The sequence below is a fragment of the Sinocyclocheilus anshuiensis genome, unplaced genomic scaffold, assembly GCF_001515605.1.
Source record: "Sinocyclocheilus anshuiensis isolate Anshui unplaced genomic scaffold, SAMN03320099.WGS_v1.1 scaffold627, whole genome shotgun sequence".
Lineage (NCBI taxonomy): Eukaryota > Metazoa > Chordata > Actinopteri > Cypriniformes > Cyprinidae > Sinocyclocheilus > Sinocyclocheilus anshuiensis.
In genome coordinates this window covers 2717421-2742094 of record NW_015549703.1, presented here as the reverse complement: position 1 = coordinate 2742094, position 24674 = coordinate 2717421, and the positions used below count along the sequence as shown (strand labels likewise).

The 24674-nt window shown below is 36.3% G+C and overlaps 1 protein-coding gene across 1 annotated transcript in view; it reads left to right on the top strand.

Moving 5' to 3' along the window:
• slc49a4 (solute carrier family 49 member 4) overlaps positions 1 to 20687 on the top strand; it is a 40059-nt gene extending 19372 nt beyond the window's left edge. The window contains exons 6-9 of the mRNA XM_016450027.1: positions 2773 to 2840; positions 8450 to 8577; positions 11092 to 11274; positions 19951 to 20687. Of these exons, the coding sequence (XP_016305513.1) occupies positions 2773 to 2840; positions 8450 to 8577; positions 11092 to 11274; positions 19951 to 20066 (495 nt within the window). The 3' untranslated portion in view covers positions 20067 to 20687. The remainder of the gene's footprint in view (positions 1 to 2772; positions 2841 to 8449; positions 8578 to 11091; positions 11275 to 19950) is intronic.
• The last annotated feature ends 3987 nt before the right edge of the window (positions 20688 to 24674 follow it).

Sequence of the window (24674 nt, the reverse complement as noted above, 5' to 3'; positions counted from 1 at the left end):
AAAACACCTTTTTTTACCCCGTCAAAAACAGCTCTTTTAAGATCAAGCCGTTTTTGTAGCATTTTCCTTTAAATGTTAATGAGCTCTGCTGGCCCCGCCCCTCTCTTCCGAGCTGCTCTCAGAGAGACTGTTTACTTTAGCCACATTCATCGTGAAACTTGCTAATTCGCACATTATTAGGAAAGGTGATTTGCAAAGATTCATTGCAAAACATTATACTCACTTCTTCTGTAGATGAGGCTGGATCATGAATGATTTGCGCGAACATAGACGCATATATGTAGATCAGGGGCGCATTCCCTTCAGAAACAATGTAATCCACTGCGAGTTCAGCGGCTCAGCTGTCGGGAGTAAATGACGACTGCTATGTTCATTATTACATCCAACAACAGAACACCTCAATCGCTTAGGAGTCATTCTTGTCTACATCTGCTCCAGCGGTGAAACAATGGCGGACTGATGACAGCTCACGTCTGTGTGACGTCACATAGACAGGCATCTGAGATCGGCTCGATTTGAGAAAGGGGGAAACATTTAACCAGATTAAAAAAAAAAACACTGGGTGGATTTGTATCATTTTAGGGTGGTTGTGTACACACACTGCCAACACACATTTCAGTTCAAACAACTTGTAAAAGTGCATGTAGCATCCTATGACCCCTTTAAGTAGATGGTTAAATCTGAAAATGTGCAGTGCTGAATCTCCACACATAGTAAAAGTAATAGTAAAATGTGGGTTTGTGTATGAAGCTGTCAGATAAATGTCACATGTTCAGTAATGCACAAATTGAGCGTCACACAAATCACACTTTACGAGACTGAACTTAGTGTGTTATTGACAATTTTAAAGGGATGGAATGAATTTTAAATGATTTTTGATGTCTTGATGTTAAATTAATATTTAATTTCATCTCAGAGGTAAGCTGATGCTCTACTGCATCCCAAAACAACATGAAATTTGTAATATTAATTTGCATGATTCATGAATATTAATTAGGTGCTGTGACACTCTGGCCTAGGAAGATTATCTAACAATGAGCGAAGTAATATTCATGAGCCCAAGGTTCTCTGACATTACAATCCACCCAAAGACATAATGAAATTCAGCTCAGGATACAGTTGTACATCCTGATAGCCACAGGTTGGAAGGACCTTAAGGAAATGTTCTGTTGTTGGATCAAAGTTTTGCTGAAGGTGCTTTCCTGTGCAGTGAGTGAAAGATGTTGTTCCTTCCTGGTGCTGGAGAGCTTAGCCAGCCATCCCCACCCCTAGAGAATCGAGTCTGATGCCCAGAAAGAGCCAGCTTTTCTAATCACTCTGTTAGCATCACTAGCTATCAAATCAGCCAAATCAAAGACTGATGCTGTTACTTTTTCCAACCACAATTATTTTTCTACTTATGTGGTATGTTATAGATCAGTTTATTCAATTTCTCTGATCTGGCTGGACAAGAGGCATGTGTGTTTGCTTTTCCAATGTGTTTTAGAACGTTTTTTTTGTTGGCTGAGAAGACATAAAAACAAATGGGTTATAAAGCCATTATCTCGCTCACAGTTAAGTTGTTTTTCTAAATACTTTTTAACATTGCATCTATCTGTCTATCTATCTGTCTATCTGTCTGTCTGTCTGTCTATAAAATCAGTAAGTCAGCATAAGACTTATTTATTTTTCAGCAAGGATGCATTAAATTGATCAAAAGTGACATTATAAAATAGTTGATAATGTTACAAAAGATTTATATTTCAAATAAATGCTGTTCTGTTGAATTTTCTATTCTATCAAAGAATTCTGAAAAAAAGTATAACAGTTTCTGTAAAAATATATAGCTTCACAACTGTTTTCAACACTGATAATAGATGAAGAAATGTTTCTTTTGAGCACCAAATCAGCAAATTAGAATGATTTCTAAAGGATCATGTGATGATGAAGACTGAGAATTAAACAGAAATAAATTACTTTTAAAAATATATGAAAATAGGTCGGCACCGATGGCCTCGTGAGCAGTGTGCCAACATGATGTGCTTTGGGCGTCCCGAGTTCGAGTCCCGGCTCGCGGACCTTTCCAGATCTCACCCACTTCGCTGTTTTTTCGATCTGTTTTTCTAAGAGACTGTATTGCCTTCAAAACATTCAGACTTTATTCTTTTAATCTAAACTATTTTAAACTGAAAACTATTTCAAACTGAAAACCGTCAAACTTTTAAAACTTTTGTAAACTTTTAAAAATTCTGGCCTGGCTTTCTCAAGCCAACTTCAAAGTTTGTCTCAACAAACATTTTTATCTAGTTTTAAATTGTAATAATATTTCATGTATTATTTTCCATTTTCAATATTATTTTCTAATTATATTTTTAATCAAATAAATGCAGCTTTGGTGAGCATGAGACCTCTTTCATAAACGTTTTATAAATAAATTACCAACCCAAAACTTTTCAACAGCAGTGTGTGTCAAAAAACAGATACCAAGTTTAAACAGCATTTCATTTAGTCCTCAGAGAGAAACTTGTTTTGTTCTTCCTGCTCTTATCAATACTGCGGTTGACCTCAGCCATGCCTGATATAGACCATCTGTTTTATGAAGTCTGTTGTTGAACCAGACTGTTCATCATAGACATGTTCGTGGACAGCATGATGTCTGGCAGTTTATTCTTCTCTCTGATCGACACTGCAGATGCCCCTGGCTCACTATCCATCTAGCTGCTCCACGAGTGATGTCCAGCATTACAAGCAGCGAATATTCTCAGCTGATCACACCTTTCTCTGCTCTCACAGGTGGACGCGGGCTGGATCGGGTTCTGGTCCATAGTTGGAGGCTGTGTGTTTGGTGTGGCCATGGCGAGGTGAGTAATGGCCCATGCATGAGAAATGATGGTGGTGTTGTCATACATTAGCATTTGTTAGCATTTGCTTTACATGTATTGTCCAGTGATGTGAAAATCAAAAGCAGCAGACCCTAAAACATTAGTCACACATCAGTATGCCTTCCTTCTCAAAGAAACCAGGGTTCAGTTTTATTGGCTTAATTTAGTAAGGTCGAATTGTGAGGGTTTTTAGCAGTGGAGCTTTTAAGGGGCTGAATTTAGAGATTTTTTAAAACTTCTTAGGGAGCAGTTTAGCATGCTGACTGCGTGTTATAACTGTTGGGACTGTCAGCATGCTAGATCTCTCTAAATTCATCCTCTTTTAAGACCGCAGTTACAGCCATCAAAGCATCGCTTTTGTAACAAATTGACTACCTTCAACAAAACATTTCTGAACAAAAATCATTGAACTCCATATTTTAATTGTTGATCTGCATTGATGCTGGCATCTATAGCCAGTGTGTTGTGTCTCAGTTGGTTCGAAAAGTGTTAAAAATAGTTTTCAACTTTTTAAAAAAGCATCTCAAGATCACTGTGTTCTGTTCTGCGTTCTGTTTTACAACACAAGCAGAAATCCTGCGTGAACGCACCTTACGGGTCCAAACGACATCAAAGAACTAATGGCAATGAAAGTAGACTGTGGTGTCGCCTCGCGTTACCTGCATCTGGGCCAAAAAGTTGCTCTTGAACATACTGAAAACACTACAACCAACAAACAATGAGCACGTACATTCTGCGAATTCGTGAGAAGAATTAACTCTCCAATCTCGCTCATCACATACAGATTTCATGAAAATCGTCACTGATGAGATGCAGATAGTGTGTGCCCTCTGTGTGCCATCTTGAATTTTTGCCGATCAAATGTTTGCTTGTTTGCGTCACTTCTGTTTTTCCAGTTGTGCATTCGTTCACTAAACTGAACAGCCAATCAGAGTGGTCAATCTCACGATGCGCTACGGGCGTCCCGAGTTCGAATCCCGGCTCGAGGACCTTTCCCGATCCCGCACCCCTCTCTCTCCCACTTCACTTCCTGTCTCCTCTACACTGTCCTATACTAATAAGGTAAAAAAAAAGAAAGCCGTAAGAAAAGTGTCTGATCGGTGTCTGGAAGACACAACCCTAATCCAGTGCAATGATGCAAGGCTAACTAAAGACTAACTAGTCATTCAGGCAGCGCACTGAACTAGTCAATTTCAAAAATATGTAGTTTTGAACATGCCTGAACTATCGCCCTTCTGTTATAAATAATAAAATTAGTCTCCCACACTTTTTTGGGAGATAATCTTTATATTTTTTGGTTTTGTTTGACAGTCATGCGAAGGAAAAAATGTAGACAGCTGGTAAAGTTATTACTTTTTTTGCGACCAGCACTAGATCACTATAGGAGTGGGCTGAATGGCAGGTGGTCAACCTACAGTGGCTACCAACTTCCACTTTACAGCAAATCAATTAGGGCAAACGTCACATAAAATAATGCATATTCATGATGTAACCCATGCCAGGCACAGTTTGTGTGCCGAGCCACTGACAGAAAGAAAAACTTCCTGAGGAGAGAAGATACGAACTACAGAAGAAAATATGCATTTTTATATATTTATACTTGTCACAACAGTGTTTTAGGCCTAATTATTAAAGTTTCATGACAAAAATGTTAGAATGCTGACGGTACTAGAAACTTTCTAAGGTTCTTTTTTAGTTTTTAAATGGTCTCATATGAGTGTATCTGTGGCAACTAGGCATATAAACCAGTGTCAAACTTGTGTCATACTTTTCAGGTCATTCCTACGCTCCTGCTGGAAAGACATTTATTTAGTCTCTGTTAGGCTTTTTTTTCCAGGCTGTTTTGGATCCTCCCAGATCCCAAAGCTAATTTATTATCTTCCTGCTAATTTATTAAAATCAGCTTTTGTTATGAACAGTGGGTGAAAATGCTAATGAAATGGTCACGTCGCACAGACTGATTAAGACACTGGCGTAGAGAAGAGAGAAAGAGCAAACTGTTGTCTGCAAAAAACAAGAGATTTGTCTGTCCCTGATGACTAAATGTTTGCAGAAGGGTCCCAATCAGCACATCCAGCCAGATTCTGCATTTTGAAAACCTTTTAATTAGGCAAACTCTGCATTTAATCAATTGTCATATTGCGTTGGATTTTGGGTTGGTACTAGAAATGCCGTTAAGCTAGGGGGGGACAAATAGGGTTAAAACATCAATGAAAACCTGTGATGTGCCTTAGTTGTGTGTGTTATTCAAATGAGTTGTGAGCTACAAGCCGAATGGGGATTCATAAAGCTGATTAAAGAATGCACACCCCGCCGGTTGCTTTGGCACTTTTACGTATTTGCTTTTTCTCACTTCGGCCGTTCATTTGGGACAAGTTGCAGAGAGAAGCAACAGATGCCCCACTAAGTCTCCACGGCAGCCTGGTCCTATTAGTGGCCGTTTGGCGAGTGATCTCTCGTTAATGGGCCCCTGTGAGTTATGTGGTCCAGCACCCTCCCTCTGCCACGAATCGTGCAGCAAATGCATTAACATGAGTTATTATACGCCACCAGCTCTCCGCCGCAGAGCTCAGCCCTTTGGGTCAAGTCCATGCTTTAGAAAAATGGATGCATTAAAATGGAGCTGCAGGGATGATAACTGCACATTCTAATTGATGCGATTCCGGAGGCGGATATAATAGCCGCAAGTCCTCGTCAAAGATTCATCCTCGTTCACTGTTACGGTGGAGTTATACAAGACTGGTGAATCATAAGAGGCTGTCTCCGCAGGTCAATTAATGGTTTGTGGTGTGAGGTATGCTGAGCTGTTGGGCAAACACTGGGATGACTGACAAACCACCAGACTTTAATTGTCAGACAGCAGTCGGGAGGTAGGGGTGACATTGCTTTTTGAATGCAGAAGGCACTGGCTTTGTGGGGTCAAGAAAGTGTGATTGACAGCCGATAAAAGTTAATGCTTAAAATTTAAAGGGATAGTTCACCCAAAAATGAAATTTCTGTTGTTTATTTATCTTGTCCCAACATTTGTCATGTATTCCAAACCATGTGACTTCTTTCATGGAACACAAAAGGGGAAATTTTGAAGAATGCTCTAACCGCTGTTTTCTGTATAATAAATGTGAATGGAATCTGTGCTGTCAAACTCCCAAAAAACATCATAAATGTATTGAAAAAGTAGTCTACACATCTTATATGTGTATATAACCTTTTGACTTGCCATAGATGGAAGATCTGTAAATATTTACGTACATTTCTGTCTTTTCCTCACACAAAACAAATTCGCTTTAGAACACTTGAAATGTAACTTTTAAGTCATATGGACCATTTTTATTTTACTTTTATGGTGCTTTTTGTCGTTTTTGAAGCCTGACTTGCTCTAGTCGGCATTTGTGTTCACGACCAGTGCTGGGTAGATTACGTGCAAATTGTAGTCCATTACTGATTCCTAATTACATGACAAAAATTGTAGTTAGTAATGTAATCCATTGCATTTCACTTTATAGGTAATATAATCAGACTACTTTTTGATTACTTTTAGATTACTTTTGACTAGGGATGCACCGATACAGATACTGGTATTGGTATCGGGCCCGATACTGAGCTCCTGTACTCATACTCGTACTCGTTAAAATGCCCCGATACCAAACGCCGATACCACACAGCATGTGATAAGTGCCATATTCAGACAATGAAACCGACAACAGAACAACAGACAGCAGAATGGAGTAATTAGAGATTAAGGATATACGTCTACGAAGTATATGTATGCAATGAATATAATGTTAAACAACACCAACAACAGACAGCAGAATGGAGTTAAGGATGTCTACTAAGAAGTATATGTATGCAACGAATATAACGTTAAACATTCCGTATTAACGCCTGTATAGCTGATGTGCGCGAACTGATAAACAAAGCACGCTGAGTAGATTGAGCGCGTGGCGGCGCAGATGCGCGAGCTTGTCGAGTGAATATACCTTTCTCACAGACATCACTGGATAGTTTGTAGTTCGGTCGGATGTGTCAAAAACAAGTAAGTAAAACAATGCACTAGTTACTTAACGGTAGGGAGAGACAGAGAGCGCGCGAGTGTGCACGCAATTCTGTTGTGTGATCTTTGATTTTCACTCACTTGGCACACGCATCATTTAAATCGTAAAAATAAGACCATTTATAGGGGTCATTAAGGCTAAGGGTTGCCCAACTAAGTCTTGATAGTTGTGTAAATTGTCATCCATTAGGCTACATACCTTTCTATCAAAGTTATGTAACATTATCAAGCTGAATTTGTTCTGACTCCGTTTAACTCTGAGTTCGTTATATTTTATTACCATTTTCTAAACTATAGCGAATAAACTGTGATAATGTGAGAAATGTTGAAGGTGTCTGAATAAATTTTGGTTTGACTGTATCTATTTGATAAATTAAGTTAACCAACTAACATTATACATACTCTTTTGGTTTCTGTACCCAATATTTTAAAAATGTACAAATGCAATAAAAATATTGGTATCGGTACTCTGTATCGGCAAGTACCAAAAATAAAAGTATCGTATCGGGCGAGTACTGGAAAAAGTGGTATCGGTGCATCCCTACTTTTGACCTAACTTGTTTATCACATTAATTTAAATAGGATAATCTTGTAGACTTGTACCATATTGATATAAAAATACAAAGAGAAATAAAATATATTACATTTGTTGTTATTAAAACATGAAGAGCATTAAATATTATATTACGTCAAAGTTTCCCAAACTGGGGTTTGTGAAAGTATGAAGAGGGTTTGTTAATGAAAAACTAATAATTAATTAAATCATAAAAATGTCAAATTAAAATATTTTTTTAAATGACAAGTCAAAATTTAGAAAAGGAATAAAAATATGAAATATTATACCTGTTTATCTGCATGTCATACGACCATGTGAATAATCATGCAATCAATGAAAAACTGTAGTCTGATACATTTACTACCCAGCACTGTTCATAACTTGATAACTTTCTCCATTAGTGTTCACCAAATATAGAAACTCACAAACATGAGGGCGAGTAAATGATGACAGAACTTTCATTTTGAGGTGAATAATTACTTTAAAATACATTAAAAGCCCATAAGCCATCATTAATGACGAGTCTTGCAACCTCGACACAACAAATAACGGCTAACTTCTCCATAAAGTGTTTTTATAATGGCTTTCATCTCTGTTGTGAAGAAAGGTGATGAAGAACATGCCCTAGAGATATTGCTATGTATCTCCATCCTGTTAGAGGTGCTAAAATGTGTCTGATGAGAGGAAACGGCGTGGAGAACTTTGTCAGAAATGATAAAGTTAGTGCGGATCAAATATACAAGACTGTGAGAATTTGTTTTGAGTCATTTCCAGTAGGCAAGTCTTTGAGGGACAAGATTTTCCTCATGCGTCTCTGTGACGTGGGTGCCAAAAATAACATCTGTGAAAAAGTTTCACCCGCGTCTGCCTGAAATTAGCTTTTTTTTGGTCTTGTTCTGTCACCTTTGAGCTATGACTCGAGATTCAAGTTTCTCTCTCCTCCTCCTCCTCCTTTCTTTTGTTTTCTGTTTTTGCCCTCAGGTTTGCTGACTATATTCGAGGAATGCTGAAGCTAATTTTGGTGCTGATGTTTGCCGGAGCATCCTTGGCGGCCACCTGGTTCACTCTCACCTGCCTGACCAGGCTTACTCACCTGCCCTCCACTAAAGGTATACTGTGCTGAAAAGGGCAGTATGTTCTGCCTTGTGCACATCCACAAAACTGTCGCCCCGCAGGGAGTCTGGTAGGCGAGCGTTGGCATAGGCAAGCTGCAATTGTATCGGTGAGAGGGAGCCAGAGGAACTCATTAAGTCCAGATCAGTGAAGGGAAAAGGGAGTGGGGCTCTAGAGAAGCCGGCCTGAAACAAACATATGCCCTATAGATCAGCCAGCTCAAATATTACCATCAATTATCATTTTATGGTTGGCACCTGACTTTTTTTATCTGCTGTCTCCCAGAATTCCTGGCAGACAGAGCTCATAGACTCATGGGCCATCACTCCCATCTGGCAAGATTTTATCGCACACACGTGTTCCATTGCCAGCCGTGGCTTTCCATGCCTCTCGCAATTCATCTCTCATGCTAATGAACACAAGGCTTTGTTGTGGCAACATCAATTCATCAGAACCTATTCTAGCTGGAATCATTATGCAAGGAATAATTGACAGTGGACCTTCGCCTACCATGTCCATTTAATTTAACAGGGCCATTGTCATTTCCTTCACTTATACTATAGTTACCACATGGATACCAGTCCTTCTTTACATCAAATTAACTCCCGTCACAAGCCAAATGTGGGTGTTTTTTGCACAGTGATTAGGTAATTTTGCTTTTCTTCCAGTCACTGCGATCTGTATGATTTCTCTGAATGACTTTCAACAAGACATGCTGTTGCTTAGAAGCAACAAAGCATGCTTGAATAAACCCATTTGATTGTAAATGTAACCACAGTGCAAGTGTTGCTACGACACACGTAAAGTGTCTTCATGCTTTATTGCTTCATTTCAGTGGGTTGCAGTGCAGTTTTAAATAGATTTGTCTTGTATCTGAATGTTGTGAATATTATTCAAATAATAATATTCATTATACAACGTTATGTAAGGAATAATTGACAGTGATTGACATTGTGGCCACATTACTACCTTGACTGTTTGGTGCCTTTGTTGGTTCTTTCACTTATACCATGATTAACACATATATGTAAGACATTTTTCTGGATTTGTGTTTAGAACTAAATTACATTTAAAAGTTGGGAATCATTATGAACTTTTTATATTTTTGAAAGCATTTGATGCTGTTCACTATTCACTATGGTTGCATTAAATTGGTAAAAAAAAATACACTACTTTTTAAATGAGGGAACTAACACAATATTTTTATTCAGCACGGATACATTAAATTGATTAAAAGTGACAGTTAAGACATTTATGTTTCAAAAGATTTATTTTTCATATAAATGCTGTTCTTTTGAACTTTATACTCATCAAAGAATCCTGAAAAATGTATCATGGTATACACAAAAATGGAAATATTAATATTGAACTGTTATCAACATAAAAATGTAATGAAATTATAATAAGAAATTATTGAGCTGCAAATCAGCATATTAGAATGATTTCTGAAGGATCATGAGACACTGAAGACTGGAGTAATGATGCTGAAAATTCAGCTTTGCCATCACAGGAATAAATTACGTTTTGAAATATGTTCAAATAAAATAGTTATTTTAAATAGTCATACTATTTTACTGTTTTTACTGTATTTTTATCAAATAAATGCAGCCTTGGTGAGAATAAGAGACATCTTTCAAAAATATAAAAAAAATGTTACTGAACCTAAACTTTTGAACACTAGTGTGCATTAAAGCAATTTATAATGTTTCAAATGACTATTTTTAAATAATTGCAGTATTTTAGGTGATGTTTTAATGCAACATTTTTCATAGGTTTTAAAGTCTTGTTCACATAGCAACCCAACACCTCAAGTGTTAAGTCATTCATCTACAATACTGTTTTCTTATCATTTACTGTACAGACTTTTATTTTTTTAGCCCATTTTTGAAACTAGTGTTTGCCCTGTACTTTCAATGACACAGCTGAGTGATCTGTTTCTCAAACTGGAGACTCTGATGTGCTTGTCCTCTTCTTGTTGTGCATTGGACTGTCCATTTATCTCTCTGCCCTGGTTAGAACTAGTTTGCGATGTTCTGTTAAAACAGAACTGCACATTCACACATGGAACAGCTTCTCATAATTTAAAATGACAATAGACTCATGAGTTTCTAAAGTTTCTTTTTGCCAATTTTTTTAATTAAATTGAATTTTGAAAATGAAAGCGTATTTAATACTGAAAAACATTGTCTTTCCAACATTTGCAAAAAATAAAAAATGCAATTTCCACACTTCATTAAACTCTGAGCTGTGCTAAGATAAAAAGAAAGGTTTTTGTAGTACCAACTTAGTTCATAATAATCATTACTTAAGAATGAGGTGTAACAGTGTTTTCTTAGTCAATTAGAGTAAAATCCGCTGAAATAGGGGTTGCCAGCACAGGAAAATTGAGTTAGAAAGCTTTTCTCCCTCAAATATTCATTTGCAAGGTTTTCTTTCTTTTTCTGTGTAAAGGAAGTATTCTAGAAATGTATTTGAGATATAGCCCACTCTCTCTCTCTCTGCTCCTTTAGCCACTCTCTACACCTCCTGCATCCTGGTGGGTATCTTCATCAACAGTAGTGTTCCCATCTTCTTGGAGCTGTTCATTGAGACGGTTTACCCTGTTCCTGAGGGTATCACCTGCGGAGTGGTCACCTTCCTCAGCAACCTCTTCACTGGACTTTTGCTGTTTTGCCTCACCTTTTACATTACAGGTACCTTGATATTTTAACTCTTGACAGGCAGGGCAGGGTTTACAGCAAAGAAAACTAAGATTTTCCCTCAGCCTAAACAAACAGGAACATATGGAAGAGATATGGACTTACACTTAGGACAATGTCATTGTCCCAATGCCATTGTCCTTCTGAATGATGATTAACTTTCAGTGTAGGGATGTTCACATGAAAAATGTGCAGGAAGATTGACTCGTCTGCCCTATCTTGCAGTGTAAATAGTAGCTTCAAGCTGAATATTCATGAGTCACTTCTGGCAGGTGTCATTGGATTGACAGGTAGTCTGTGATGGTTTTAATTCTAGCTCTTGCTATTGGTGGACAAAACCGTATGTGTTTTCCATTCAAAAACCGCATATCACGAGGCATTGTTTTAATGTGCCTACATAACACATGCATAACATATATATACACATAAGTAACGCATATGATTTCAATAATTATTAATTAGTAATGATGTTCTATGTTGCGAATGGGTGAAATCTCCCAAAACCTGTCCAGGAAAACTCACATTTCACCACAAAACAAAAAACACAACACAACACAAAACAAAACAAAAAACACAAAACAAAACTCTCTCACTCACTCACTCACTCACTCAATAAATCAATAAATAAAATGTAATCTATTTAGGTTGTGATTTTATTTTCAGGATAATTAAGCACATTTATCTCACAGTTCTTCATAATAGGCCTGGTATTGTGTTTTTATTTATTTTAATTATCCTCATTACTATAACACAGTACAGTTTTACTGTAAAAATCTTGTTTTTCAAATTATTATTTTTTTCAATTAAAATCAATTTAAAATTAATTTGTAAAAATAAAGGTAGAAAAACAAATCCTACCACCATAAAAATTATTTAAAATCATCAATTGTAATATACATATTTATATTATTGTATTATTAAAAATATATAAAGTAATATAAATGCTAGGGGTGTAACGATACGTGTATTCCGGTATGGGTCTTTTGGTTCAGTACGCATGTGTACCAAACAAATCATTCCATTTTTTTCTGGAAATTCAAACAATAAATTTGGCGCTCTTTGATGTAGCGTGACCGATCGCTGTATAGAAGCTTCAGTTCTAACGGCAGCGTGGAGCACGAGTGAGCGTGATCATCCCTTCCTCTTTACTACTAGTTCTAATGTGAAATAAACATGAATGAACAAATCATGCCTCATGTAATCGCTCAATCAGTGTTTCAACCGCAGAAAGACGTCATTAAAACATCTTGTAAACAAAATGTCACATAGCATTTAATTTCCCTCATTGTCTACAGCTCTACAGTTATTTGCTAGAGAACTTAAGTCTAGAGAAGAGCATTTTGAGAAATATCAGACTATATACTCATTATATTTTACTTTACCTGTTAGTGATGTCTTAATTATTTAATGTGTTTAAATAATTTTTTATGAAAGAAGTTATGACAGCCACTGTGTAAATTATTATATTTCAACAACAAATAGAAATTGTATAATTTAGAAGTAAATTTTAAAACTTTAAATGCATTATGTGCAATATACGTTTGCATACAGTTTTTAAATTTGAGTGTTGATTCTTATAGTTAAAAATAAATAGTAATTGAATTTACGTTTGGGCTCTGTTGTTAATAACCTTGTAGTAATGTAAAAGGGTTCCCTATAGTTTAGAGGAGAAGCTGGGCTAGATTTTTATCCCTAAGGACAACTTAATTGTAATTGAATTTATTTAAAGAAAAAAACAATTGGTTCAGTTTACCATTGTTTAGTTAAAAAAAAAATATTTTGTTTATTTTCCTCCTGCTTTACCGAAACCATACCGAACGTGACGTCAAAACCGAGGTACGTACCGAACCGTCATGTTTTTGTACCGTTACACCCCTAATAAATACATATTTTTAAGCTCTGTTTTTATACATTACAGCAATGAGAAATAGGGGGTTTAATAACATCATAATATTAATAGTCCTAATAGCAGACTTTATTTGCTTTATGCTTATTTTGTTTAGTCATTCATTCATTCACTTATTGGTTTATTTATTTATTGTGGGGTAAAATTATACTTGCAATATGATAATAGGATAATAAAACAGGTGAAAAAAATCCCATAGACGTGTATTAAACCTGAGCCAAATATGGGAACCAGAATGCAATGCAATTTTTTATTTAATTTTTTTACTTGAAACATTTAGCAACCACCTAACCAACACTAAGAACATAAATAGAAACAACCTAGAGCATCTCTAAAACTTCATAGCTATGCCTGGCAAACCACCCACAACACTTGGCAAGCACCATTCACATTTTCTTCAGAAATTAGCATATGTTATCAATTGTGGAGCTGTCAACCTCTGTTCACACTGACCGCTGTCAAGTCCAGATCCCCGCTGTGATACACTCATATCCCCATTCTGTCATTGGCCTTGACTGACCGGCTGACAGGTGTCTGTTTTATGAGCAGGCAGGTTGCTGCATGGCTCCCAGGCTGCGAAAACTCCTCAGTCTTCCTGCTGATCCCCTGGACAAGATTAAATTGAGATGAGTGAGCTTAACTGGCTCATCCTTTCAAATCTGATTGGGTTATCGGTCCCAAATGAAGCCATGAGATTCGTTCTGCCTTTGTGTGGCTGTCAGAGCAGCAGTGGCCCGCCAACACCGTGCCACAATGAGGTCTCTATATATAGATGGTTATTGCGTTGGCATTGCTATTGAGTTTTGAACACTTTGTTTCTGTTTAGGCCAACCGGTGAGTAGGCGCTGAAGAGATGATGGATGGATTTCTGTTTGTTTCATCAGAACCATCCTGCAACCTCTCGCTGCTTCCACTGGCAGAAAGCCCTTCTCGACATAATAAGCTCTCTGTTAACTAAACTGCACAAAATCCACCTCTTAAAGGTGCAGTTCCACTTAAAATTTGACATTTAGGGAAACAAATAACACTTTATGTAGATATATAACGTTCTCTCGCATAACATAAGTAATATAACCCTTTGCACAGCCATTGATGTTGTTTTTGCTTTCCTATTCTGCTGTTTCCATTGACATTTTGCATGCTCATTGGCTAGTTCTAGGAAGGAATGGCCTTAACTGTGAGTGTTTCTGTCTAGTGGATCCAAAAGTTAGTGAAGTCAGTTCTAGGCAAAAGCACAGATGATGCAAATGCGCATGACGTAAAACCGAAGCATACTTTCGCCTCAAGGGCACTTACACCTTAGGGAAAGCTCTGACTCATCTTTCTAATCAGGAAGATAAAAACACATTTCCTATTAAGTTACATTGACATTCAAGAGTTTGGGTCAGTAAGATTTTTTTGAAAGAAATTGATGCATTTATTCCGCAAAGATGCACTAATAGATACAAAAAAAAATTACATAATTGCTGTTCTTTTAAACTTTGTTCATCAAAGAATCCTGAAAATAAATGTATCATGGTTTCCACAAAACATATTAAGCAGCACAAGTGTTTTCAACATTGATTGGAAAGTTTCTTGAGCAGCAAATCAGTATATTAGAATGATTTCTGAAGGACTGGAGTAATGGCTGCTGAAAATTCAGCTTTCAGCCATCACAGGAATAAATTACATGTAAAAATATATTAAAATAAAAAAAGCTATTTTAAATTGTAGTAATATTTTATAATATTACTGTTGTGCTGTATTTTTGATCAAATAAATGCAGCCTTGGTGAGCATAAGAGACTTCTTTCAAAAACATTTAAAAAATCCTACAGACCATGAACTTTTGAGTGGTTCATAATGCATTGTCATGTCCTTCTCTCTCTTTGTTAGAAGACCCTTGAATCCTTATTGAGACAGAGTTCTGTTGTTTACCCTCTTGTAATTACCCTGTTTCTTTCCATTCGGTTACTAATATAGATCTGAACTATGGTGTAGATTGGGTTTTCAGTGTGCATTGAAAATCGCCTGTTTCCTCCTATATTGAGCCTGCCTCAGAGATGTTCTTTTTTTTTTTTCCAGATGCTCTTTTTTTTCAGCCACCCAAGGTTGAATTGATGTGCTTTCAGGAATCGCTTCTGCCTGTGACCAATGATACATTCTCAAATGTCTTACACTTTCTTTGTATTCACTTTAAAATGAAGTGAACGGGATGTGCTTCACTGAGTTACTGTTGCTGTCCTTCCCAGCTGGCCATTTAAATTGGCAAGGTTGGTTCATTCACCCTTAATCTGAAAGCATGTGAATAGCTGGTAAAGATTGAACATTCAGCCTTTTTGATTGTGTGGCTTAGTAAAAGCCATGTCACCTAGTGTCGGAGGGTGGCCCTTATGTCAAATACCAATAATAAAATTAAGGGTCCAGCAACCTTTTGTAGAGACCCAGAGTGTGCACTTCCTGCTCTAAACTCTTTTTGCAGCATTCGATTTAGCAAATGTTCAATTGCCTGTGAAGGTAAACCTTCAGCAAAAAAAGTTTCCTAGCTTTTCACACCATGCTTAACCCTGAGTTAAAGCTGACGTGTGTCATTTTTAATAGGAATTAAATATATTGATACCATATGGTTTATTATTGGATATTTGTGTGTGTGTGTGTATATATATATATATATATATATATACTAGTGCTGTCAAATGATTCATCTCGATTAATTGCATCCAAAATAAAAGATTTTGTTTACATAATATATGGGTGTGTACAGTGCATATTTATTATGTGTATATATATAAATACACACACGGTATATATTTTGAAAATTTTACATGGTTTATTATTGTATATTTGTGTGTGTGTGTGTATATATATATATATATATATATATATATACTAGTGCTGTCAAATGATTCATCTCGATTAATTGCATCCAAAATAAAAGATTTTGTTTACATAATATATGGGTGTGTACAGTGCATATTTATTATGTGTATATATATAAATACACACACGGTATATATTTTGAAAATTTTACATGTATTTACATGTATATAGTTATATTCATATAATTTATATTGTGAATATAAATATATTTAATATATAAACATAACATATTTTTCTTAAATGTATACAGTACATGCATGTGTGTGTGTGTGTGTATTTGTATATGCATAATAAATATGCACAGTACACGCACACATATTATGTAAACAAAATATTTTATTTTGGATGTGATTAATCGTGATTAATTGTTTGACAGCACTAATTTATATCTTGTTGTCATCAAATGCTCACTTAAGGATATTCTTTAAATAATTTAAAAATTTTTAATTGTAATCTGTACATTTTGAAATAAATATTAATTTTTCATCTGTACATTTTAATATTTGGATGCATACATTTTTTTTTTTTTTTTGTCAAAATATCTCTTTTATAATTATCAGCCATTTATTTCTTATCACCCATAACATGAAAATAATTGACTATTGTATCGACCAGAATTTTTATATACTATATCAAATGTATTTTTATTTATTTTTTATTAAAAAAATTAAATGTAATAAAAATGTTACTTATAAATTATAATTCAGAATATATTTGAATAAATTACTGAAAATGTTCCCCCCTTTTTTTGTCAGGCCACACCAGGTAAACAAATCAAACTCAGAGGTGCAAAATATAGGTGTGATTTAATCTCATAAGGAGAAAACAGAGCCTACAAACTGTCAGTCAGCCTCTCTCGATGCTGCTTGGGGCCAGAGCGAGACATTAAACCGAGCTGAAATATGCCATCAGTCTGCCAGCTGAATGGGTACCGATTAAGAATAATTACAGCAATAAGAGGACCATCTCCGACGCCTTAGCTCGCCTGACAGGAAGTGAGGAGCCCTGTGGGTGACTGCGAAGACATTGGGCCGCTTGGTCACGACATGAGACAGCGGCTGTAGGATGTTTCCTCAAATCCCTCCTCCCTTGTCCTCGCTTTTGTCCCAGCGCTCCTCGTGTAAGAGATTGCGAGTGTCACGGTGAGTGGCCTGTTTACACTGTCATTCCGCCATGGCCTTTTCAGCACATTACAGCCCCTGAGACGATGGCAGAAAAGAGACGGGCTAAATTGCACCCTTAATAATAACATCTCTGCATTCTGCCGTCAGGTGTTAAGATGAAGGAAACACGACATAACAGTTTGACTGCTGCGTGAACTGACAGACAGGATATAATTGCTATGCTCCCATTATTGCCAGAGAAGGTGGCAGAAATCGAATCCTTTAACCCAGCTTCTTTTGTATTCTCCATAGCGGCGCTGTGGATGGGTGCTGTGTCTGGAGTTCTGTCTTCCATTAGCGCTGGAAAGGTGACCGTTGACGACTCACAGATTTTTGGGGGGCATCTGATTGGATTACCTGAGCCGAGCCGCTCTCTTCATTAACATCCGGCGCAGACTGGTCGTCTGGTGATGCTACCTCTCTCTTTTAAATTGATGAAGCTGGGGCGGGCGGGCAGCACAGACATAATAGCCAGATAAACACAACTCCATTAACCTGCCGCTATACCAGGCACTGCTGAAGGGATAGTAAGGCCTGATTAATGAGGGGGCTTTTGGAAAGAATCCCCGCTTCCCGTTTCTTCAAGTCGACACGGCTCTATCCTCCACCGTACCTGCGTGTGTTGACTGTGCTGCATGGCTAAATCATATCATTTAGCTCAAATGGGCTCAGCAGCTGACCCAGCATGCATTTCACCTCCTGCCATCGATTGCAGCTCTCACTTCAGGGGCAATTGATCAACCTGTTATCTGGATACTGGACGCCTCGAAATTGAAATCCACTTCTAATTAAGTTACGCTCTTTCCTTTGTCCTCGAGGGTCTGTGTGTTTGACCTGGTTTATGTTATATTCAACCCGGCGCTCTATCGGAGCCACAGCAGCTGGTGTGAGGCTTTCATCCATTGAATCGCTGCTGTATATGTCAACCCTGAGTGTGCTTGCACAGCTCTCGCATGCTGTTTTTAGTGTCGTCTTTTAAAGGGAATCTTAGTATTCATGTGCAGAGTGTGTGAAATGATTCTATTGCTGGTTTAACCTTCAACCTTAATGTAAAACCTCTCGCATCTTTAACTGCACAATGAAAGGAATACAGCCGCTGTGGGAAACAGTGTGTCTTTTTTTTCTTTCTCGCATACGCTAAAGTATTTCAGACAGTTATATTGTTTCTCTAGTCTATTTGCCTTTGGTTATTGGAGCATGAACATGTATATGGTCAGAAGTGCCAGCTGCATTTAGTCAATGTGAATTGCTGTTTGTAGCCACCTTTAGTTCTGTAATGTAGTGAAATGAAAAAATACATGTGGGCCATTATTTCTGTTATTATATGTAAAAGACTTAATTTTTTCCATCATGAATTGATTAGATTGTGAAAAATGTATTTTACATGGCAACTGCTAAAACAGAACAATAGAAAAAACAATAGATTTATTCATTAATTTATTCATTTTGTTTTGTGGGTTTCATCTTGCCATTCTTCTTGCTATTTAAAAAAAATGAAAATGTATTTATATTAAGCTGCAAAACGACTATTTTACTTTGAATCCTGCATGTTCTGCGTGTCTTTGTGTGAATGAATGGTGCAGACGTGCGGTTTTGTTTACTACATGCATGTTTTCAGCCTCTGCCGCCATAATGTATGACTAATATTTATATATATATAAACTATTATAAAATGACTAAATGTAAATGTAATGTATGAGTACATGAACACAAGAACATAATCTCCAGAGTTGCTTTGAGAGTCACTTCATTTGAGAAAACTATCGTCTTATCATATACAAACAGAAAGGTCTTCACTGCAACCTGAAAAAAATAAAAGTTTGGTTTAACTTGAAGAAACTGTGACAGAAATATATGACTTAATGTAATAACAGTACTACTAATAAAATTATTATTAAAACATTCTTTTTAAGGAATAATCACGCAATATTTCTTCTGTTGTTGCAGCACTTTGTTTAACCAAAAAATTGGAAGGGTTCTAATTTTCATTTGATTAAAAGATAAATTATTGTTTTATGCCTTCATTTATTTACCATTTATAATACACACATTATATAAAATATTAATAAATAAAATAAAACATTAAGTTGTTTTTGTTTTTATAAAATCAGTTAATTAGAGATGCTTTTGATTATTAAAATTTAATTAAACCATTAAAATGGAATTCTGAAAATTAAAATGGAAAACACAAAAGTTGGTTTAAAAAACAAACAAACAAACAAACAGAATTTGAGGGAACAAAAATGTATTTCAAAGGGCCCTAAAAATATCATTTTTGTTAAACTTTTAATAAATTGTTGTTAAATTGTGCAAGTTTCACAGTTTAAATTAATTAGACATGCTTTTTTGATTAACAAAATTAAACTTAACCATTACAACTAGAGTCCAGAAAAATTAAAGAGGAATTTGGGAAAAAATAAAATTGATTTCATAGGGCACTATGCTTGCAAACAAGGGGGGGAAACATGCCTACAATATTAGCATTTATGGTGCAAGTTTTTTAATGGATGCTGAGATGTGAAAACCCCCTCCACTAATTTAAGCTTTATATTTTTTGTATTGATTACCAAAAAAAAAAAAAATAATAACCCTTTGTAACATTTGTTATTTTCTGTATGCTTGAAGTTATTTATAAGAATATGGTAAACACGTGTCTGTTCTATCATGCATTAAGGTACAATGCATCTGGTGCTCTAAAAGCTGTCATCGCTAACCTCAGTCAACCTCGCTTTTTGTTTTTCAGAGCTGTCCTGGTTAAACTGGTGTCTGACAGGCTCCTGCATCTTCAGTCTCCTGCTCCTCCTCTTCTTCAGAGAATCGTACGACCGCCTCTATTTGGACGTCTTTGTCTCTGTCTGAGCACACCACTTGAGCTTTTTTTCAACAGAAGACTGAAGGCTTGTCTTTTTATGAGCACTATATTCCAGCAGAGTGCAGAGAAAAGGCACACAGCATGTTGCTCACTTTTATGGATCTGTGTTTTTTTTTAAATGTTGTAATTGTGAAATATATGACCAGCAGTGGTGGCAGTGCATTGTGTTAGCATCATAACTAACAGCGGGAACTGAGACCCGACTAAGGAAGAAAAAAGTGTAGATATTGACCTTTCTACTTGACATTTTGCCTCCTGGATGCATTTTTGTACATTTTATTTTACTTTTTTTTTTAAATACGATTTTTGAAAATTATGTGTTTACATACTGGCGCAATATAAGGGACTTTTATTGCATAGAGAGTCACAAGCGGATCTACTTACGGATTTGGTAGTGCCCCACGGTGATGACTCCTCTAGTGCTCTCACCACATCTAATGGGAGTGTAATGGATAATTATAGACAAGCTCAATTAGACTCCTGGCGAGAGCTATGGCCGTCTGTGGACCGGGGACCTCTTAGAGCTGTAGTGTCACTTGTCAATAGCCTGTGGGATCCAAGCTTTAATTGACCTGTGATAGGACTGTCAATAAGTGGCATACGCTGTGGTCTTCTTGTTTTCCTTATCAACCCATATTATGCAAAGAATAATTCCCTCCGCTGTGGGGTTGTGCTAATCACCTTGCAGCCATTAGTCCGATTCTGAGTCACGTTATCTCAAGGCATCTGAGGTCATAGTTTATGTGATGAGGGATCTATAGTATCCATGTTTAGGTAGCCGTTTGTGTTCATCCCATTCTCATGTGACGGCTTGGTTTATAGCTGTAGCATGCGCACGGTTAGGTGTCTGTTGCACAAGCCTTTTAGAATTTGATGCAATCGATCATGCATTTAACTGTAATTTATTAACTCATTTTAGGGATTAATACACTAATATTGACAATAAGGGATTGTTAATGGTTTTTATGTCGGAGTACTGTTGCAGACGAGCATTTAAACATGGCATTATGGAGTGCTGGAACAGTACAACACTATTCACCAGCAATAATAGCCATGTTCGGTAGCCTCTCGTGATTTGTGGCATAACCTAATGCAAAAACGAGTGCAATACTCCCTCTCGAGTTTAAAATACAGCCTGTCCCATGCACACACTAGGCCATTCTCTCCTGCATTTTTGAGCAACACCATGAAAATGGAGCCCATTTGAATCTGGACTGGTGAAATATGGCGGCTTGAGACTTGCTGTTGGATTTAGTGTTGACTTCAGTGGAACTGATTGACGGGGAAGGAAAAGCATTTTATGGACACCCCGAATCCCACATTTCCACAGATTTCCAACTGAGAACTTTGGACACGCGCGCGGTTCTGTTCTACTCTGGGAAAAGCCTGCATGTGAACCACTTTTTTTGTGTCTTCGTACTATTTTACCTGTCGTTAACGTTGCCTTAATTAACAGTGACCTTTGTTCTGTCCTCCTCTCCACTGTGATGTGCGTGCCGTGCTGCAGTCGGTGCTTGTGCTCTGTTCTGTCACTGTAATGTTAATCATAAGTGGCACTGGAGAGGCGTACGTGCCCCTGTCCATGTGCAGATACATGTCAAAGGTTTTTAGCACCTTATTAAAAAGATGTTTTTAAAAAGGATCCGTGTTTTATTCTCCTCTCTGTCATTCAAATTTTAATCCAGCATGAAGTGTGTAATGAGAAACCATGAAAATAGCAGATAGTTCTGACTCTGAAATATGATTGGATAAGCCATGTACAAAGCCATCTTAAAATGTTACATTGATTGATTGAAACAGTGTGAAACAGCCTTTAGAAAACATGTGCCTGTCCTTCGAGCAAACAACGTTTCGTTTCCAGTAAATGTGTTATCAAGGGTGTCTATAAGATGAGCTCATGTTTTTGGAGTTTGCACACACTCCCATGATGCCCCACACCCTTCAAAGCATGAGATCATAGATGACATCAGGATTGAGAGTGGGCGTCCACAGCCAGTATGTGTACTCAGGAGTTGTTAACATATTGTGTGGTACACCAGCCAAAAAACCTGCGGTTTACATGCAAGCCTATAGATTACCGTTCTCATAGATTTCCTCTTTTCTCTGTGAATTTAGCCTATGTTCGTGTTGTCAATGACAGTGATTGTGAGAATTGAATTGTATGCTGTTCGTGTCACTTTTAGTTTGAGAAGTTATTTATTCATGTTTACTTTGAATAGTTCCAAACCAGTTCTTTTTAGGCTTAGCAATAATACTATTTTAAATGTATTACAAAAACAAAACAAAAAAATGACAAATATAATAATATAAAGGAGATATATTCAATATTTTATTTATATTGTATATATTAAAATATCTTTTTCATTTCATTCTTGGTCTATTTTCCATTCAAACTGAATAATATAATATAGGCTATATATACGTGTAATTCATATAATACATTTATTGAATATCGCACTTCCCTTAGTAGTGAAGTTTCGGTGTATATATTCTTTATTCTGCCTTTCATGTCCTTATTATTAGGTTTTTATTGAAACTAACAATTTGCAGTTATGTGAATGTTAAATAGAATTACTTTGCATTCATCCTTTTGCATTAAAAATCAATCTGTTTTTTTTTTATTTAAAGTCTTACTTTTTCCCCTTTCAAAGAATGAAGTATCTTAAGTCCTTTTTTTTAGTTTCACAGTACTGTCAGGTGTGTATATACACATGTCACTGTATTCTTAGGTTTTTATTGAAACTAACAACAATTTGCAGTTATGTGAATGTTAAATAGAATTACTTTGCATTCATCCTTTTGCATTAAAAATCAATCAGTTTTTTTTTTTTAAGTCTTACTTTTTCCCCTTTCAAAGAATGAAGTATTGAAGTATCTTAAGTCCTTTTTTTTAGTTTCACAGTACTGTCAGAGCATTGAAAGAACATCCCTTTCTTCATCCCACCATAGCTGAATAACAAAAAGGAGCATTTAAACTTGTCGCGTCAACTTTTCAGCACATAAAAAAGCCTCGGATTCAAGTGTTACTTTTCAGTGTTGACAACAGCAGCAACAGGCATCCTGGGAACAGATTGTCTTAAACAGGTGTTTTCATTCAGTGACGAGCAATTTAATAAAATCCACTTTGGCTTTGTTCCCTGTCCATGGGCTCTGTTCTGCCATGGTTCCTGTTCTTGAGCACATGACGCACGCTCTGTAGTAAACAGAGCTCACTGTCAATCTAGGTGACACTTTTACAGCCATTGATTTGTTTTCTGTTGCAGCTTTCAGGCCTCACATGCTCTGCATGCCCTTTCATGTTTCCGGCAAGACGTTTTCCAGCGGACGACTTCTGCGACAGATGAACAGAACCTGTCTTATAAAAAATACACATACATAGAAAACAATAATATAGGAGGGTTTCACCAGTTACAGTTGTGTGCTCTTAAGTTTACACACCCCTTACAGAAAGTCTTATGTTTAGCATAAAATAATGAATTTACACACTCAAAAGACAAGTGGTGCCTACTAATATTTTTTTCCTTCCGAAAAAATATTGATGCTATTTGTGCATGACAACGCTGTATAAAGACCAGATCAGATGCTATGACCAACTGGTTCCTTTTGCTCATATTTCTCAATATTATATCTCAATATTGCTCATGCTTTAGAAGACATTTTATTTATATAGCATCTTTCCGTAGCTCAAGGTCGCTTTAATGCTCAGCATACTATCTTAGCATACCACTAGCCTGTTAGCTTGCTAGCTTATTAAATCTAATATCGTTATGTTAACAACATGCCAATACGAAAAAGTTAAATAAAAAACTTTTTCATATATTTAATATATTATAATTATTATATTTTATATACAATACAATATCCCCTACTGCCGACCCATTTGTGTGTGCCTAAATTGTTCACAGTAATGGCATTACTGTTTCATAAGAAATGCAACTGGTGCCACCTTAAGCAGTATTTTTTTTCAGTATTAAGCAAAGTATTTTTATATACTATAAGAGTATTAATTAATATTTTGAATTTTGGCTTTTATTTTTTTATATTTTCTGTGTTCATTTTTGTTTTTAGTAATTGTAATTTTGTAATTTAAGTCACATTTCATTTGTTTAATTTTAACATTTTTTATAACTTAAAATGTAAAATATTTGTTTTTCATCAAATACTTTTTATTGCTTTATTTTAATTCACAAAAATTATTTTAGTGGTTTTAGTTTTTGTTTGTTGTGAAAATAACCTGAGGGGACATTGGTTTTAATATGACTGTAATGTTCTTGCGTCGTTTGTCCATAATTGATTTAAAAATGTATAATAAAGGTAAGATTCATGTACATGCTGAGTAAATTTACTTATCAAATAAATATCTTTACAGTGCTCTTAACCAAAAATGTAATTCTCTTATGCAAGTTTACAAGTGCCTATTTTTTATAAGATGTAGAGATTTCTCTGTGCATTGCAGTTTCTTTAAGGATACATGATTGCAGTAAGCACCAGATGGCTGGCAGGGATGTGCGCAACATGGTCACAGAGGCATTAGCAGGCATCTAGCTCCAGCCCTGACTGTGATAGCCTGCTGAATAAGAAGGTAAGCATGGAAC